The 16,809-nt window shown below is 36.6% G+C and overlaps 2 protein-coding genes and 1 pseudogene across 11 annotated transcripts in view; 1 reads left to right on the forward strand and 2 right to left on the reverse strand.

Annotated features, from left to right (window-relative positions):
• The window catches only part of LOC105148554 (glucose dehydrogenase [FAD, quinone]), a 151,801-nt gene that overhangs the window by 39,751 nt on the left and 95,241 nt on the right, over positions 1-16,809 (forward strand). The gene's annotated exons all lie outside the window — the stretch shown is intronic.
• Positions 2,592-11,563, reverse strand: LOC147909458 (uncharacterized; annotated as a pseudogene).
• LOC147909459 (protein GVQW3-like) lies at positions 13,407-16,757 on the reverse strand. The gene has a single exon (XM_087406782.1). It carries the CDS (start codon positions 16,270-16,272, stop codon positions 15,589-15,591), a length of 684 nt encoding a protein of 227 aa, XP_087262908.1. The 5' UTR covers positions 16,273-16,757; the 3' UTR covers positions 13,407-15,588.

Raw genomic sequence — 16,809 nt, forward strand, 5'->3', positions numbered from 1 at the left:
TCACTTTGAACTAATTTTAACAGAGATAAAGCTAACTTTATATTATGATTTTGTCTAGTATACTATAAATAATTATTTTCTCTTTATTACACTAGTAACAATACTTTATATGCTTAATTAGACATGATGCGATTTTCTGTAATCCTCTTGAGGCTATCATTTCATTCCAAACATAAAAGTATCCTATAATTTCTCGTAGATCGTAAATATCGAAACTATAACAATACATATTTCTTTTATAATTCTTCAGAAACAATCAATACTGGTGTTATGTCCAGGCCCCAAAATTCTTTTATTTCGATTGGAAGAAGGAGTTAGGAGGAGGGGGGGAGAGGCCAAGGAAGGACGCAACTGACACCGCTCTTGTAAATAGTTATCGCTCTGAGGCGAGTATCACAAGTCGGACGCACTTGATTATGTTTTAGATATGGGTCAATGTCGATACGCGACGCTATTACCCAATCTGAGATTGTGCATTCATCGGTCCTCTTTCAGGTCAAAGAGCTTAATCCTTTTGACTAGAATCTGTACGATCTTTGTCAAGACGCAGTGAATCGGAAGGGCGGTGAAATAGAATTTAAGCAATCATTTAGAAATGTTCATATATAATTTTTCTATAGTTCTCTTAATTAAGATTAGATACAGATGTATGCGCGTACTTATATAATCATGTTAATGTATGAAATTTGCAATAATATAAAAATATATGCATGAAGAGTAAGTACCGTGTGTGTGATGGATGTTGTTTTATAAAAATCGATGTTAATGAAAAATACTATAGATTCCTGCGTGCGTGCGTGCGGGCGGGCAGGCGTGCGTGCGTATTAAAGGAGAGGAGAGGAACTTTTTATGGATCTGATGAGGATTCTAGTGACTGGAATATTTCATCGTAGGACCTGTTGTCTTCCGGAGGGACTGGAGAGTGAGAGAGAGTAGAGGATTCTGTGTTTTGGAAATTATCGGAGGTAGGAGAATAAAAGGGAGAAGGGAATTCAAAACCTAAGGAAAGGTTTGAAGGTGTATTGCTGGGGGAACTATCGGTTGGCTTGTCGGAGGTAAGATCTATCACAGAGTTGGGAGAACCTTGATCTCGATATTTTTGGCGCAAATGAGCCCTTTTTAGTTGGCGACGGGCTTGAGGGTAGATAAATTGCCTGATCTGTATTCGCGTAATTGGGACGTTAGTTTTTCTGAGTTTCTCGAATTTGGCTCGTTTCTTGCGTCCTGCTCTGTGTCTGTTCCGCCAAACCATCTATTAAAATTTTCTCTGATTATTGCTCATGACGGATAATTAAAAGAACGTAGAAGGAGAAGATAATTCCGAAAAGAAGGGGGGAAAGAGATAGATTTTTCAGAAGTTATAGTTTGGTTCTATGAGTTCTATGGAGAGTAATCGTGGGTTACTTAAGACGTTTTATTGCTTAAGTAACTATGAATATGGAAAAGAAGAATTACTTGAAGCGTTTTACCGCTTATGTAATTCTTAGTAGAGAAAGAAGTGAATCACTTGAAGCATTTTACCGCTTGAGTAATTCGGAGCAGAGTAAAAGGTGAATTACTTGAAGCGTTTTACCGTTTAAGTAATTCGGAGTAGAGAAAAAGATGAATTACTTGAAGCGTTTTACCGTTTAAGTAATTCGGAGTAGAGAAAAAGATGAATTACTTGAATCGTTTTATCATTTAAGTAATTTGTTAGGAGAAAAGATAGACAGGATGCGCCTATGGTTAAAGAGAGAAACGATCGAGGAGGAGTAAGAGAGAGAGAATATTGATTATTATATTGTCATATAACTTTGAAATTAAAGTAACACGAGAAAGTACAAAAAAGAATTTGTTCTTACAGTTTGCTAGTAGTGGCGAACTATAGCGAGAGTCCTCGGTGATGTTTCAGTGGTATCTCAGTGATGGCTCTTAACTTGGGATAAAAGATCGTCAACTATTAGTGGACTGTTGATTTTGCTTGAATTGCACTGAGTCGAGAACCCCGCACTTGAAATAATTAAACTTGTCGACTGACTTTGAATGTCATTTATGACTGTTCGAAAGATTTTGTTATAACTGACTGCGCTTTTCCGAAGAGTATAAATATATATATATTGGGTCATCTAAAAAGTATCCGCGGTTTTTTGATGGTCAACACATCTAGTGACAAAAAACCGCGGATACTTTTTAGATGACCCATATATATATATATATATATATATATATATATATATATATATATATAAAAAGTAAAATTAAAAAAAATTTAATAACAATATCAAGTTTATAAAGCATTAGCTATATAAAAAATAGTAAATATAATTGTGCAGTATATATATTGGGTCATCTAAAAAGTATTCGCGGTTTTTTGTCATTAGATGTGTGTTGATGGTCATATATCTAGTGACAAAGTATCCGCGGTTTTTTGTCACTAGATGTGTGTTGATGGTCATATATCTAATGACAAAGTACCGCGGATACTTTTTAGATGACCCAATATATATATATATATATATATATATATATATATATATATATATATATATATATATATGTATGTATTTTTTCCCTACTAATTAAACTTTATTATTATTATTTATATATGTATATATTTTTTTAATGTTTTCAATAGCTAATACTAATTAAACATTATTAATATATATATATTTTTTTAAAGGGTTTTTTGTGTTATTCTATTAATACATGTATTATAATAGTTTGTATATTTTGAGCGGTCGTGGATAAAAGAATTTTTTCTTCTTAATATAATCGATTCAACAAAGAGCTGTACAGTTTCTAATTGCTGCACAGTTTTCTCACTGTGCTGTGCATGGCCTAGACTTATTAGAATATCCTTGACATTTTTTATTTCTTTGCCACATTCGTTTCTTATTTCTAGTTTTACAAGCGCAGCCTCTTCGTTTATATCTTCTACGATGCTGATCCATTCTTCGCGCCGCTCCGTTAGAAATTAGATCAGCTGCCTGTTCGTCGGGACCAAATCCTTTTTGCAGGGTCAGGTAAGGCCAGTGTAAGCGAATGCGCAGGGAATTGTCTGCCATTCTAGATCGTGGAATTTATCCTTAAGTATGCAAAGATCGTGACAAGGTCATTCGATAATGCACCCCTAGTCTCTTAGAACGATCACTGTTGTTTCATCTCCTCAAATTTGAATGAGAATCTTCCTTTGCCACTTTCGTCTTTCTTGAATCGCAACCATCTCGTCCAGGTGAGTGTGATTGGTAGTAAGGATAGGAATCGGCTACGTCGCGTCATCCGACGAGTGAATTCGTCTATTAACTTCTTGAAGTCTTCGTGACTATTATGGAGTTGGATTCAAAATTTTGTGGGTGAGTCCACTTTTATTATTCGTGCTTTCAATGGGCTACGTGTTAGAAGTCGCGTGTTTATGCAGGTAATCTCCATTGTTATCTATAAAAGAATTATAAGTTGGTTGGATGGTTTTTTTGTTTTAGAGAGGAAGGACAGAAGAAGTCATTTGGGAAAGAAGTTTAATAGGCAGAGAAAATTCCCTTTATTTATTCTTTTAGCTCAAGTGTATAAATGGAGGCTTCTTTGGGAGGAAAGAAAGGATAGTTGGATTCTGTTCTCGTATCATCTCGTACTTCAGAATTTTTTATTCTTTTAGATTTCGACTCGACGGGAGCTGAAGCAGCTATGTTTTTGTACGTTTCTCCTTTCCTAGGTGTAGTAAAAGATTGGTAAGTGAATCCTAAATGACTTCTATTAAGAATATTAACTACCCATATATGATATGCAGAGCATATCCATGTACAATTGTATCTAATATTAGTTTTATGATTCTTGCGCTTATATATATTCCTGTTATTTCAGCGCTAACGTTTCCGAAAATTAGGAATCTGTTTCAAAATTTTTCCCAGGCAGACACAGCTATCTTTTCTATTGATGCTTCATCTAATAAGTTAGAGAACGAATCTCCATTCACAAATCCTGGTTGTCCCATCATTTCTCGTGCTACGGTATTGTTGTTCGGCTGGAAACATTATGTGATCTCGTAAGGTTTCTAGGTTATTATCTGAATATATATCGCTTATGGCGAGTGATCCGGGGCTGATATATTTCCAAGTTGGTTTGGTCATTGGTTTGAGTACGTCGGGTGGTAAAGTTTCTACTGGCCGAGGCGTAAACTGATACCATGAATCTCCTAGAAGGTACATAGCAGGTGCGAGTGAATTACAAGTCACTTGCATTCCTTGTCGCATCAGGATGTGAGTTTGTGATGTTAGAAACTGTGTTTCGTTATCACGGATAATTGATAACATTCTTGAGTTGAGGCGAGTTTTATCTCAACGGGCACACATTTTACTATATGTATTACTTCTCCGGCCAATAAAGCCATATATCCAGGCCCTTGCAGTACGTAGTAAGCGAAAGCATCCGGTGAATGAGAGGCGAGAGCTAGGGCATTTTTTAATATTTTCTATTTGAGATTACACTGTTGTTGAAGTACATTTCGGTAAACTGGCTTATTTGGGTGCATATATGTTTTTCCATGTACACAAATTTAGAATTCATGTAGGTAAAAATGTCGAGATTTTCTGGTTTATATACTTTGCTGAAAATTTTATAATATTATTGGGTGTGATTTCGAAAATTAATAATTTCGAGAGTGTTCGGTTTGTACTAGAAACATAGCCACACATTATTTCTATCTTCTTTTTTGTTAAGGCAAAAATGATATTTTGTGAATTTAAGATGTAAATTATTTGAGATCGTACATCTGTCAATATTTCCGCAAGTCCAGTGTAAAGTGCATCATAATTTGATATTCCACAAAAATCTCGTGCAGGTAAAGCATTCTAATAAGTAATCCCTCCACATAATGGATAGAGGCAAATTCGCAAATTACATCTGATCGTAACATTACCTGATTAGTGTTTAGTCGTACAATGGCATGGTAATCTAATAACGTTATAGTTGCTAATACAATAACATCGATCTATGTTCCATAGGGATCGGAATACGTGCTTCCGCTATACGATCCGTCGTTATTCACTTGTGGTGAGGTGACTGCTCGAGAGTCTGTCTGATTTGATTTTAGTCCGGTTATATGGATGTATCCTATTTGGAGATATCCCATAATGTACATTTTTTCACACACCTCACGAGATGTTTCTTGTATGTATGAATATTTATCATTGTATACATTCATGTGTGAGAGAACATTCCACATTTTTCAACAATTCTATCAATCTCTACTTTACATTGGATTACTCTTACGGATTTAAATTCATTAATTTGGTTGTATATATTTTAAGATCTTATTCATCTTTTGCGGTAGTATATCATACTTTTCGATATTAAGTAACGACATTGTAGTTATGTTTGCTGGTGACCCGCAGTCGTACCCTATTATCTCGTAAGTTCCTTGAGTCCAACTTATTAATAATGCTATTGTAATTCGTCCATTCATCTGGGAATCCATTTGAAATTTTATTTTGTTATTATTATTTTGAATTAATTATTGAAAGTTTTATGTGAGAAATTCGCAATCTTATTAGAACTATGTACTATTTGACTGTTTTTCTTTATTCTAATTTTTATGTTATTCCGATTTAATATTTCTAACACTTCGTAAGATCCTGTATATTAATCCCCGAATTATCCTGGTTTTGGCCCCTTTAATAGGAAAATCTCCTGGTTTAAATAATTGCGGATTAATCTTCTTATCATAATGTTCTTTGAATTTAATTTTGACTGCTATTACGTTTTTACGAGTATTTCCTTAGATGTTGTGAAGCTGCGTAACTAAATTTATCAGATATTCGTCATAACTTGCCAATTTGTCTTCGAGGTCTAATAATTCATTTGACGCCGTTCTTTCTATTTTACCGAATATTAGTTCATAAGGAGTATGTTTGGTGGCTTCATGCCAATGAATGCTGGTGTTATAATTAAATATTGTTAATCCAATCCACCTATCTCATTGTTTTTGATTATTGGCGTATTGTTTTAAATATTCGCTTAATGCATGATGAAATCTTTTCAATGATCCATTTGATTGTGGAAGATGGTAGTACGCAGTTCCTGAATAACTTTGCAATTTTCTTCATTAACTCGCTAATAAAATTTCTTCCTTAATCTGTCAATATCGTTTTGGGTGCTTCTAATACGCAGATAAATCTGTCAACAAAGACTTCTGCTACAGTTTCAGCGGTTTGATCTGGCAGGGGTATACCCATGCAAAATTTAGTTAGCTGATCCTATAATGTTAATATATATTCATTTCCTTTCTCGGTTTTAAATAGAGATCCCATAATATCCGTGGCTATCTTATCGAATCTCAGTGTCGGTAATCATCATAGGTTTTTATTCGTACTAATTTTTTTAATTGGCATTGCAAACATTGCTGTATGTAGCGTTGAACGTCGAATTTCAAATTTTCCCAATAGTACTTGTGTTTTATTCTATTATATGTTTTTGTAACGCTTCTGTGTCTACCCATAGGTTAGCAATGAATTTCTCCAATTATCGCAGTACGAAGCTCTTTTGGTGGATATTTAACTAGCCCGTTATAATTAATTTGATTGATGAATCGGCAAAGATTAATTGCAATACGGTTTTAATATTGATCCAGAGTATATTATTAACATATAAAAAGAGAGAGCATGAAACCACAGCACTGGATATTGTTTGTGAAATTTAATAATTCATTAATAAAAAATTTTTAGACGTTTCGGCCACAATCTGGCCATCTTCAGTAAAATCACAAATATTCGTAAAACGTAGAATATATTAGGTCATTTAAAAAGTATTCGCGGTTTTTTGTTTAATTTTTGAATGAAAAAACCGCGGATACTTTTTAAATGACCCAATACATATATCTGACATTAAATTCAATCATTAAAAATATAAATATGTATAACGTTCTTATGAAAGTGCACACAACATGGTTGCAGCGCCAATTATCATATTGCAAGTTATGTAGAACAAGAATTTCCAGATTCTAATTTGAAAATTAAACTATCGTTAATATCTTCTAGTCAATTTTACGAGGATTAACAAATCGTTACCTATTTTACAGACAAAATGATGAATCTTGAGCACTTTCCTCACGCAGATGAAAATTCGTCGTGACATTGTGTATTATTATTTGTTATATCGTTATATGTTACCGCTATTTATATGTATGTCAAAAGTTTAGATTGTTCTAGAATTATTTTAAGTGTGAGAAAGATCTTTCTTTAGAAAAGGCAGATAAACATCAGGCAAACCTTCAGTGTCACTTTGCTTATTAATACTATTTATTTGGCTTTTTATGTATATCATTTCAGAAATTCTTCTTTTAAATAATGATTGTTCTGTATCTAAAATTCTAATATTATCTCAATCCAATTTGTGCATCTCATTCATCTTGGTGTGAAACCACTGATATCTCAGAGGTGAATCTTCTTATGTCAATCTTATGTTCTTTGATTCGAGTTTTTAATTTTCTTTTTGTTTGGCTAACATCAAGAAGACTTACAATTTATCTTATAAATCACTCCACAATGGTCCTCTTTGCATACACGATCTTTTCCAGTTTTTATAAATCTATTAAGTTTACTTACAGGTTTATAAGCAATATTAAAGCCCTGACTATGTGATAATTTTTTAAACTTTTCTGATACTTTACTTAAATATGGTATTATAAAAAACTTTTTCCTTAAATTGGAATTAGAATTGTTTTCATTATTATTACACTCACTATTTTTATCTAAATTAGTTCTATTTTCTAAAGTTTTTATTCTGTTTTTTATTGTTGAAAAAATGAATTCAAGAGGATAACCATTCATTAACAGAGTGTGAACTAAGTCTGAAATATTTTTTTCCTGAAATTTTGGATGGGATAAAAACAATATTCTGTTTGTAATTGCTCGATAATTACACTCCTTTTATGTTAATGGATGATTCGAATAATAATTCAAATATCTCCCCGAATAGTAGGTTTTTATAAGTATCAAAGATAATTCTTCCTTCTTGTCTCATTAGTTTAACATCTAAAACATTAATGCCATTTTCGTCGTCAAAGACTACTGTAAACCTTATCTTTTCATGATACGAATTAAACAATTCCAGAACATTCTCAACTTTATCTTTATGCAGGGACAATACAATGTCATCAACATAACAGAAATAAAAAGACGAGATAATATTATTAGCAGTAATAATTTCTTGTTCTAAGTCTTGTAGTACTATGTTTGCTAATATAGGGGACAGTGGAGAGCCCATTGGCATGCCAAAAATCTGTTTAAAAATTTTTTATCAAATTTAAAAAATGAAGAGTTAATTATAATCATAATTGCTTTTACAAACTCATGGATAGGTATCGAAGTCTTGTTTTCAATCAGATTCCACCTTCGTTCAATACTCTTTAATATTAAATCGGTCGGAATGTTCGTACATCGAAACCACGTCAAAAGATATAATGCTAAAATTATTATCGATTACCCTTCCATTGAGAAGCTTATTCACAATAACAAAACTGTTTTTGACATAACTAAAATTCTTTTTGTTATTATTATCTATAATATCTTTTAAGAAAGTCGCTAATGGATAAAAGGCACTGTTTATGCAACTAACTATTATTCTCAGCGGATGACCTTCCTTATGAATTTTTGGCAGTCCATAGTAACTCGGGAGTTCGCCGTCCGATACATACAATTTTTTATACACGTTTTAATGTATAATTTTTCCCCCTTATTTTTCCAATTTTTTAATAAATTGCTAATTTCCGTTGTAATTTTGTTAGTGGGATCTTTATTTACTAAAATGTATGTGCTCTGGTCATTAAGAATTTCATACATTTTACTTCTGTAACTTTCGCGATTTATTACAGTTGTGTTATCTTTATCCGTTCTGGTAACTAGAATGGGTTCTCTGAAATGAATTGTTTTACCTCTCTTACACCTTCTCGTATGATATCATTTTCGGCAGATTTAATATCGCAATTATCTATTGATTTTGAAATTTGAATTGCTTTATTCCTTACCGTTTTACAAATTTCATCATCCGTTTTGAAAAGGTTATACTCGATATGTTTAATAAACTCAAGCGTACTCTTTTCTTTACTGATGACATTGTTAGGTAAATTAAACTGCTGACCTAATTGCAATACGACTTCGGCTTTTTCTGGAATTTTCGTATCACTAAGATTTATTAGCCATTGTTCATTTATATTTATTATTGCGAAATTTGTTTTAAATTTATCAGGGCAAATATTAATGTTGTAAGTAATTTGTCGTTCAGATAGAGAACAGTCATTATTTAAAAGAATTTCTGAAATGATATACATAAAAAGTCAAATAAATAATATTAATAAGCAAAGTAACACTGAAGGTTTGCCTGATGTTTATCTGCCTTTTCTAAAGAAAGATCTCTCTCACACTTAAAAATAATTCTAGAACAATCTAAACTTTTGACATATATATAAATAGTGATAACATATGACGATATGACAAATAATAATACACAATGTCACGACGAATTTCCATCTGCATGAGGAAAATGCTCAAGATTCATCATTTTGTCTGTAAAACAGATAACGATTTGTTAATCCTCATAAAATTGACTAGAAGATATTAACGATAGTTTAATTTTTAAATTAGAATCTGGAAATTCTTGTTCATAACTTGCAATATGATAATTGGCGCTGCAATCATGTTGTATGATGCATCTTCATAAGATGAAAGAACACGTTTATACATATTTATATTTTTGACGGTTGAATTTAATGTCAGATATATGTACATTCTGCGTTTTACGAATATTTGTGATTTTACTGAAGATGATCAGATTGTGGCCGAAACGTCTAAAGATTTTGTATTAATGTAATGAATTATTAAATTTCACAAACAACATCCAGTGCTGTGGTTTCATGCTCTTCTTTTTATATGTTTTGATTTATAAACCACGTCTGTTATAATTATTTATATTATTAACATAATTTGTTTTCGCAATACTAAGAGTTTCTAAGTTCCGGTTTTCCGCGGGTGAGAGTCATAGTTGATCCTTCGCGTTGTCCTTCAAGCAAAGCTATATGATAGTATTTTTTATATTTTATGGCCTTAGCTTTACCTAAGACAAGGTTTCCTAAACAGAGGATTTCATTTCTTTCAGATAACTTCTGTGAACTGGAGGCTAAAGGTTTTCCGTTGGTATCTACGAAATACGCTACATTATCCTTTCACAAAAATAATAAGTCGCGTGATTCCACAATATTATTACTATTTATTACTTGATTAATGATAGTAAGTTTTTCTTTCTTCTTTGATATTCTATCCTCATTTTCTTCTCTCTTCATCTTTTTCTTCTTCTTCTGGGTTTTGTTCTTCACTGCTTATTTTGTCTGGGGAGTCGTTTCTATTTTCTACTTCACTTCTTCCGTTTTCATATTGCTATAACTCCTGTGGTTTTTTCTGTACTTTATTGCTTCTCGTTTGACTTCGGGTTTGTCTGCTAATAGCGTAGATTAGAAGGATCTTGCATTAGCGTTTTCCGCTTTAATGGCAATTTTGTTGGTTCCTTCATGTCTTTTTGCGGGAGAGGTTCTAAATCTATGCTGCGCTCTCCCCATGGTAGCGAATTGAACGCATTCGGAATGTCCAACAGACAGCAATAACTACTCGGTTCTCTCGAAATTTCGTATCTACCCATTTTTTCAGGCATAATATCACATCGACGGTCAACCTATTTGCTCTGAATCCAAACTGATAATCAAATAATTCCCCCTCTCTTTCCAGGAAGGCAATCTTGAATTTAAAATTCTTTCAAATAATTTACCAATTTCATTCAATAGGCAAATTGGTCTAAACGACGATGGCTCATCCTCACTCTTATTAGGCTTCCTGAGAAGCAATCTAGCACGTTTCCATTCAGTCGGGAAAACTCCTTTTTGCAAACGGCATTATAGCAAGTAATCATCCAGCTAAAAAAATCCAATGAATTCGCCAAGAATCTGCCTAATATTCCATCTGGACCTGGTGCCTTGCATTTAGAAATATAAGTTCCCTAATAATTTAGGAACATCGATTGTTATTTTTGGATTCTATTCTCCTATTTTCGTGTTCTCCACCTGAACATGCTCTAGGAAATAGGGTGAGTATTACTCTTTCCATCCGATAAGAGTTTCTCTATGGCCGATTGCTTCACCGATCGCAAATGTTTCATCATTATTCGATACGGCCTTCCTCAGGGGTCATCATCAAGAGTTGCCAATAACTTCTGCCAAGCGTTATTTTTTGACCTCCAAATAGGCCCACGCAGTCTGCGACTAGAGATCTTTAACTCTTCCCATAGCTTTTTTCTTCGGGGTTCACATTTCTTCTCTTTTTGCATCCTTCTCCTACAGCGTGCATGCATATTTTAGATCCTCGATCTCGACGTTCCACCAGTAAACGGAACGACCCTTTTTAGTTCTCGATCTCGGCATCGAAATCAATCTTCTTTCACGTTCCCAGGAATCACGTCGATAAAGATATATCGATGATCCGAGAGGGTATCGATTTCTGCATTCATCCTCTAAGTCGACACCCGGTACGCGGCTCTCCTCGTCGCCCATGTGGTATCAATTACAGATTCCCTTGGATGAATACAGGCGAAAATATTTCCCTGATTCAGAATATACAAATCCATAGAATATGCCCAGTCGTTAAGAATGTTTTTTCTTGCGTTAGTGCCTGTATGGTTTCACTCACTGGCTCTAGCGTTGAAGTCACCCAACACAATCAATGACTTTGTTTTTGCCTCACTACTACATCTGTCAGCAATGTTAAGAATTCCTCAAACTCTGCTAATCGGCCTATAAACTCTGCTAAACTGTCCTATTTGGGGAGTAATAGCAGCCTATTAATACAATATTGTTTCACAAAATAGCCATGTATCCATCGCCTCTCTCCAACATTGGAGAACCATCTAACATCCCGTACCAAGTGACCGCCACTGAGTGTCCATCGACGAAATAAGCCCATCTAGAGTCTGCCCCGAAGCGAAACTTTTTCGTAGTACTTTCGGTTCCGAAATTACTACGATGTTTACTGATTTTTCCCATGTCCTGTGAAGATCCAAGTCCTGCACCGCGCGCGATTGGCGTTGAATTGAAAGATCCTACCCATTCATATACATTCTCAGGCTTCGATTGACATCGAACCTGACAAGTCCAATGCCGGCCAACCTGTCCTCGCATCGACTAGAGACAGCTGGGACCCCCATCGCCGAAAAGCACCGCCCCGGCTCCGGCTCAGGAACCCGAACCTCCGTCCCGCCGTGAATCAGTCTGCAATAATAACCCCTAGCTCTGTGTCGCGAGTTCAGTCCTCTCTTGTCGCAAACCGGACACCTTGGCTCTGCCCGACAAGAGCTACCCCTGTGTCCCTGTGACTTACAGTTATAGCAACAGTCCGTTCTGTTCACTACACTAGGGCAGACCGCTCTAACGTGACTCGCCGCGAGGCATCAAAACATTGGAGAGGTCTTCTCTCCAGCAGCTCCAAACGCGCAGTGGATCATCCCATTCGCAACCTTCCAATATCACAAATTTTTATTGCACAAGACAAAGGGCATCTCGCCCAAACCGTAAATAAACCCCCCCTTGTGAGTAAACCTATTCTTACTTCTGTAGAATCTGCATCCATTATCACTGATCACAGCTCTAATCTCGGATTCCCCAATAGAATCGTCCAATCCTATGATTCTAAGTTTTTTAGTACTGGGCAAATAACTCTTTTCCATTGAAAAATGCACTTTCAGAACCTCTCTCATCCGCATCGCAAGATTCGCTTTATTCCGCACATCGTCACCTATTAATTGCGCCTTTTTGACTCTTGTATCCATAATCTCTAATTCTGATAGGGTGATTTTTTTCCCCTCATCAACGCCATAGCCTTTGCGTAAGAGCGGCCTCCATCACTGCACTCCACCAGCACCGCCGGCGTACGCGCCAATCTACGCCTGGACGCAGAAATCGAATCCCTCAAAGGACCAAACGTTGTCCTCTGAGAGGCGAAAGAGTCCCCCAACTGCGACAGGCAGTCGCAGTCGAACGCCGGACCGTCATCAAGTGAGGAGGAGGGGAAGATCGACGGGGACCATGATGGAACAAGAACTTTGCTCTACCAACATCCATCCACGCCGGATGATTCCTCACTCCCTCCACATCCGAAATCCTAGAATCCGATTATTCACCCCCATAATTAAAGTCTCTTATTGCTGATCCACGACCTGATCAGCCACGTTTATCTCGCGACCATCTCGAGAGCGACCGCCCATCAACCTCGCTGTTTCCGGTCCACTCCCGTTGAAACGGCCGCCACCCGCACTGAGTAAAAAACTCCCGCATATCATAGTCTTCTGTCTGATCCACACAGTCCAGCCTCTTGTTGATCCTCCTAAACGGAGGGCGGTAAGCCGGAAAAAGAGGCGCCGCTCTTAATCCTTCATATTGTCCACTACGGTTCTCTACGTTCGCATCGTTGATATCACTTATGCGTATTCCCACATTATATATTATATATTATCTCCCACATTATTGTCGCCTATGTCTGGCACCACTTATTCCACTGGTTCTCGGAATGAGATTTTTATCAACTCGAACTCTTACGTCTAGTTTCTCAATCGACTTGATCTTTTCCTATTTTGTTTATCCTATTTGTTTATCTACGACGATAGTATTTTCGAGTTGGGAACTCGTCAGTAACTCTTCACCCAGTCCCTGGCATGAGTCTATCTCCTGGATAGCTGATTGGTCGCAGGGACCAGCCGCGAACCGGATCTTGATACTCCGAATCCCCGAGCGATTCTTCTATTTTCGACATTATCATATTCATTTGTGGGAAAAGATTTACAAGTAGTCGCCACCCTTGCCCCAAAAGGGGAACATTGATTGAGTACTCATCATTTATATATACTGTTAACGACTCATTTTCTGGGAAGAATAAACATGAAACCTCACAAGGATGACAGAAACACGTAAGATAGTATTGGCGGTACTTAGGTCGCTAACGCATTCACTATCTGATACCCCGTCGCCAGGGGAAACTACTACCAGAGGAGAGGAACAGAGCACGGAACTCCCGCGCCAAGGCTCCGGGCGTTCAACACAAGACGCCAAGGAACCAAGAACACACCCGAACGCATTAAGTGACAAAATGACCCGACACCAAATGACCAGCGTGAACAAATTGCCCACGTCAGTGTCCCGGAGAAGGCAAGGGACACACAACCTCCCACGAATGGCCGCCCCCCCCCCTAGACGATAGAGTATGCACTCTCATACATTAGATGACATCACTAAACAAACGCATAGACATCAGACGCACTCGACATCAATGGCCGATAACGACTGAACCCGTGAAATCTTCAGCCATGCATCTTATCGCCGCGTACTGCAACTTAAGATTGGTGAAGATGTGTTAGCCCGGATCTTTAAATATGGTGTATCCCTAAAATTGCCGCTAACAACTAAGCCCATATTCTCTTTCTGCTTTGCATCTCATCATCGCGTACCACGATTCGAAATTTAGAAAATCTAATTGGATCTTCAGATATTTCTTACGTAGCTACTTGAAGCCATTCATGTTGTACAATTGATCAGCGACTCTTCTCATAAATAATAATAAATAAATTTCACCTACCCTTATGTGGAGACGGAATTCACCGGGAGGAGTAGGACCCACTCCACTTTCAGTCCATTGCAAGGAAAACATTTCTCATCTTATTATAAGCTCGGCTATCTTAATATATGATCAATAGTTATACATCGCATGAATGACAGTTTAACAATTTTGAATATTTAATAAACAGGAGCACTCCGCACAGGCACCACTCCGACCAGCAGCTATATATTCGCACTTTAAAGCTATCATAGGTACAAAGCTTAAGATTCAACTCGAATAACCAAATATACATCTTATTCCTGTGGGATTAACTTTGCATATACTGTTCATTGATTTATATAATAATGCATGAACTGCAATCGTTCACTGCTAATGTGTCTATGCATGCATTTACTGCATTTGGACGCGCTTACAACTCCAAAATACTGAACATAATCCGTGTTATACTGCACAGAAGCATATTCACTGATATATTAGGTGTACAAATAAGTTTCCGCTATTTTTAATCAAAAATTAAGCATTTATTGTGAAAGAACGATATACTAGCTCAAAAAGTTTCCGGAATTCATTCAGAAAATTCAAAATACAAGTTTATTCATCAAAAGTGATATTGTCTCCTTCAAAGTACTCTCCAACGACTGCAACGTACTTATGCCAGCGCTTGATCCAGCTCTCGAAACATTTCTGGAACTCTATTATTGGTATAGCCATCAGAGCCGTCTTCGATTTTTCCATTACCTCCTTTCGGCTGTTAAAATGCGTTCCCCGCAGTGGTTTTTTGACTCGATCGAACAGAAAAAAATCGCAGGGAGCCATATCGGGTGAATTCGATGGATGGTATTCGTTTTGTTCTTGACCAAAAATTCACAGATAATGATGGCACTGTGCGACGGTGCGTTATCATGGTGCAAAATCCACGAGTTGTTTACCCACAAATCCTTTCTTTTTTGGCGAATTGCTTCACGCAAACGTCTCATAACGTCCAAATAATACTCCTTATTAACTGTCTGACCTTCTGACAAAAATTCGTGATGTACAATACCGTTGTAATCCATGAAAACCGTGAGCATCGCTTTCTTTTTCGACTGAAAACGACGTGGTTTTTTTGGTCTTGGTCATTTGGAGCTCTCCATTCACTCGCCTGATGTCTGGATTGCGTGTCGTACTCATAAACCCACGTCTCGTCTCCAGTAATGATGCGTTTGATGAATGTTGGGTCGGATTCAGTCTTGGAAATCATGTCTTTGGCGATGTCAACGCGGTCCCTTTTTTGCATGAAATTCAATTCCTTCGGGACCAACTTTGCAGCAACACGGCGCAAACCCAAATCATTAACTACAATGTCCTGAACGGATCCATAAGCAATGTTTAAGTCCTCTGCCAGCTCTCTGATAGTTAATTTGCGGTTATTGGCCAACATTTCTCTCACTTTATTGATGTTTTCGTCGGTTTTCGATGTCGACGGCCTGCCACTGCGTTCGTTATCCTCGACGGATTCACGACCACTTCTGAAGCGTTCATGCCACTCGTAAACGGTTGTTTTCTTTAGAACATCACTGCCGAAACAGTTTCCCAACATTTCCAAGGTTTTCGCACCATTGAATCCATTTTTAACGCAAAATTTAATACAAACTCGTTGTTGCAAATTCAACTCCATTTTTAAAACTGTAAAAAATCGAAAACATGCGCAGAGGTAGATGTACTCAAGACGGCGTAATTTTTACAAATGTCAAGCTATGGCGATAAAATTTGATGGAAATGTCAATGATAGATGTGGCAACCTAGCCAAAAAAAAGAACTTAAATCAGCTGACTCAGAGCATCACCTGGTGGTCTCTTCCGGAAACTTTTTGATCAAGCTGATATAATGTTTTATTGAAAGTATTGTCCATCGCTAGCCACTACTTTTTGCGTTTGGCACGAATCTTCATTCAATAATGCTTCCAATTCCGCGTCTTCGTACACTTTCGGCCTTCCGCTACGTTCTTTGTCTTCGACGTCAAATTCACCGTTTTTAAATTTTTGAAACCATTCATGACAACTTCTCTCACTTAAGGCAGCCTCAACATATGCTTCTACAAGCAATCGATGAGCCTCAGCTGCAGATTTCTTCAAATTAAAGAAGTAAATCAAAAGTTCCCGCAAATGACGTTTATTTGGCTCAAAACTCGGCATTTTCGCACAAAAAAAAATAT

Source organism: Acromyrmex echinatior, chromosome 6 (genome assembly GCF_024713525.1).
Source record: "Acromyrmex echinatior isolate Ae372 chromosome 6, ASM2471352v2, whole genome shotgun sequence".
NCBI lineage: Eukaryota > Metazoa > Arthropoda > Insecta > Hymenoptera > Formicidae > Acromyrmex > Acromyrmex echinatior.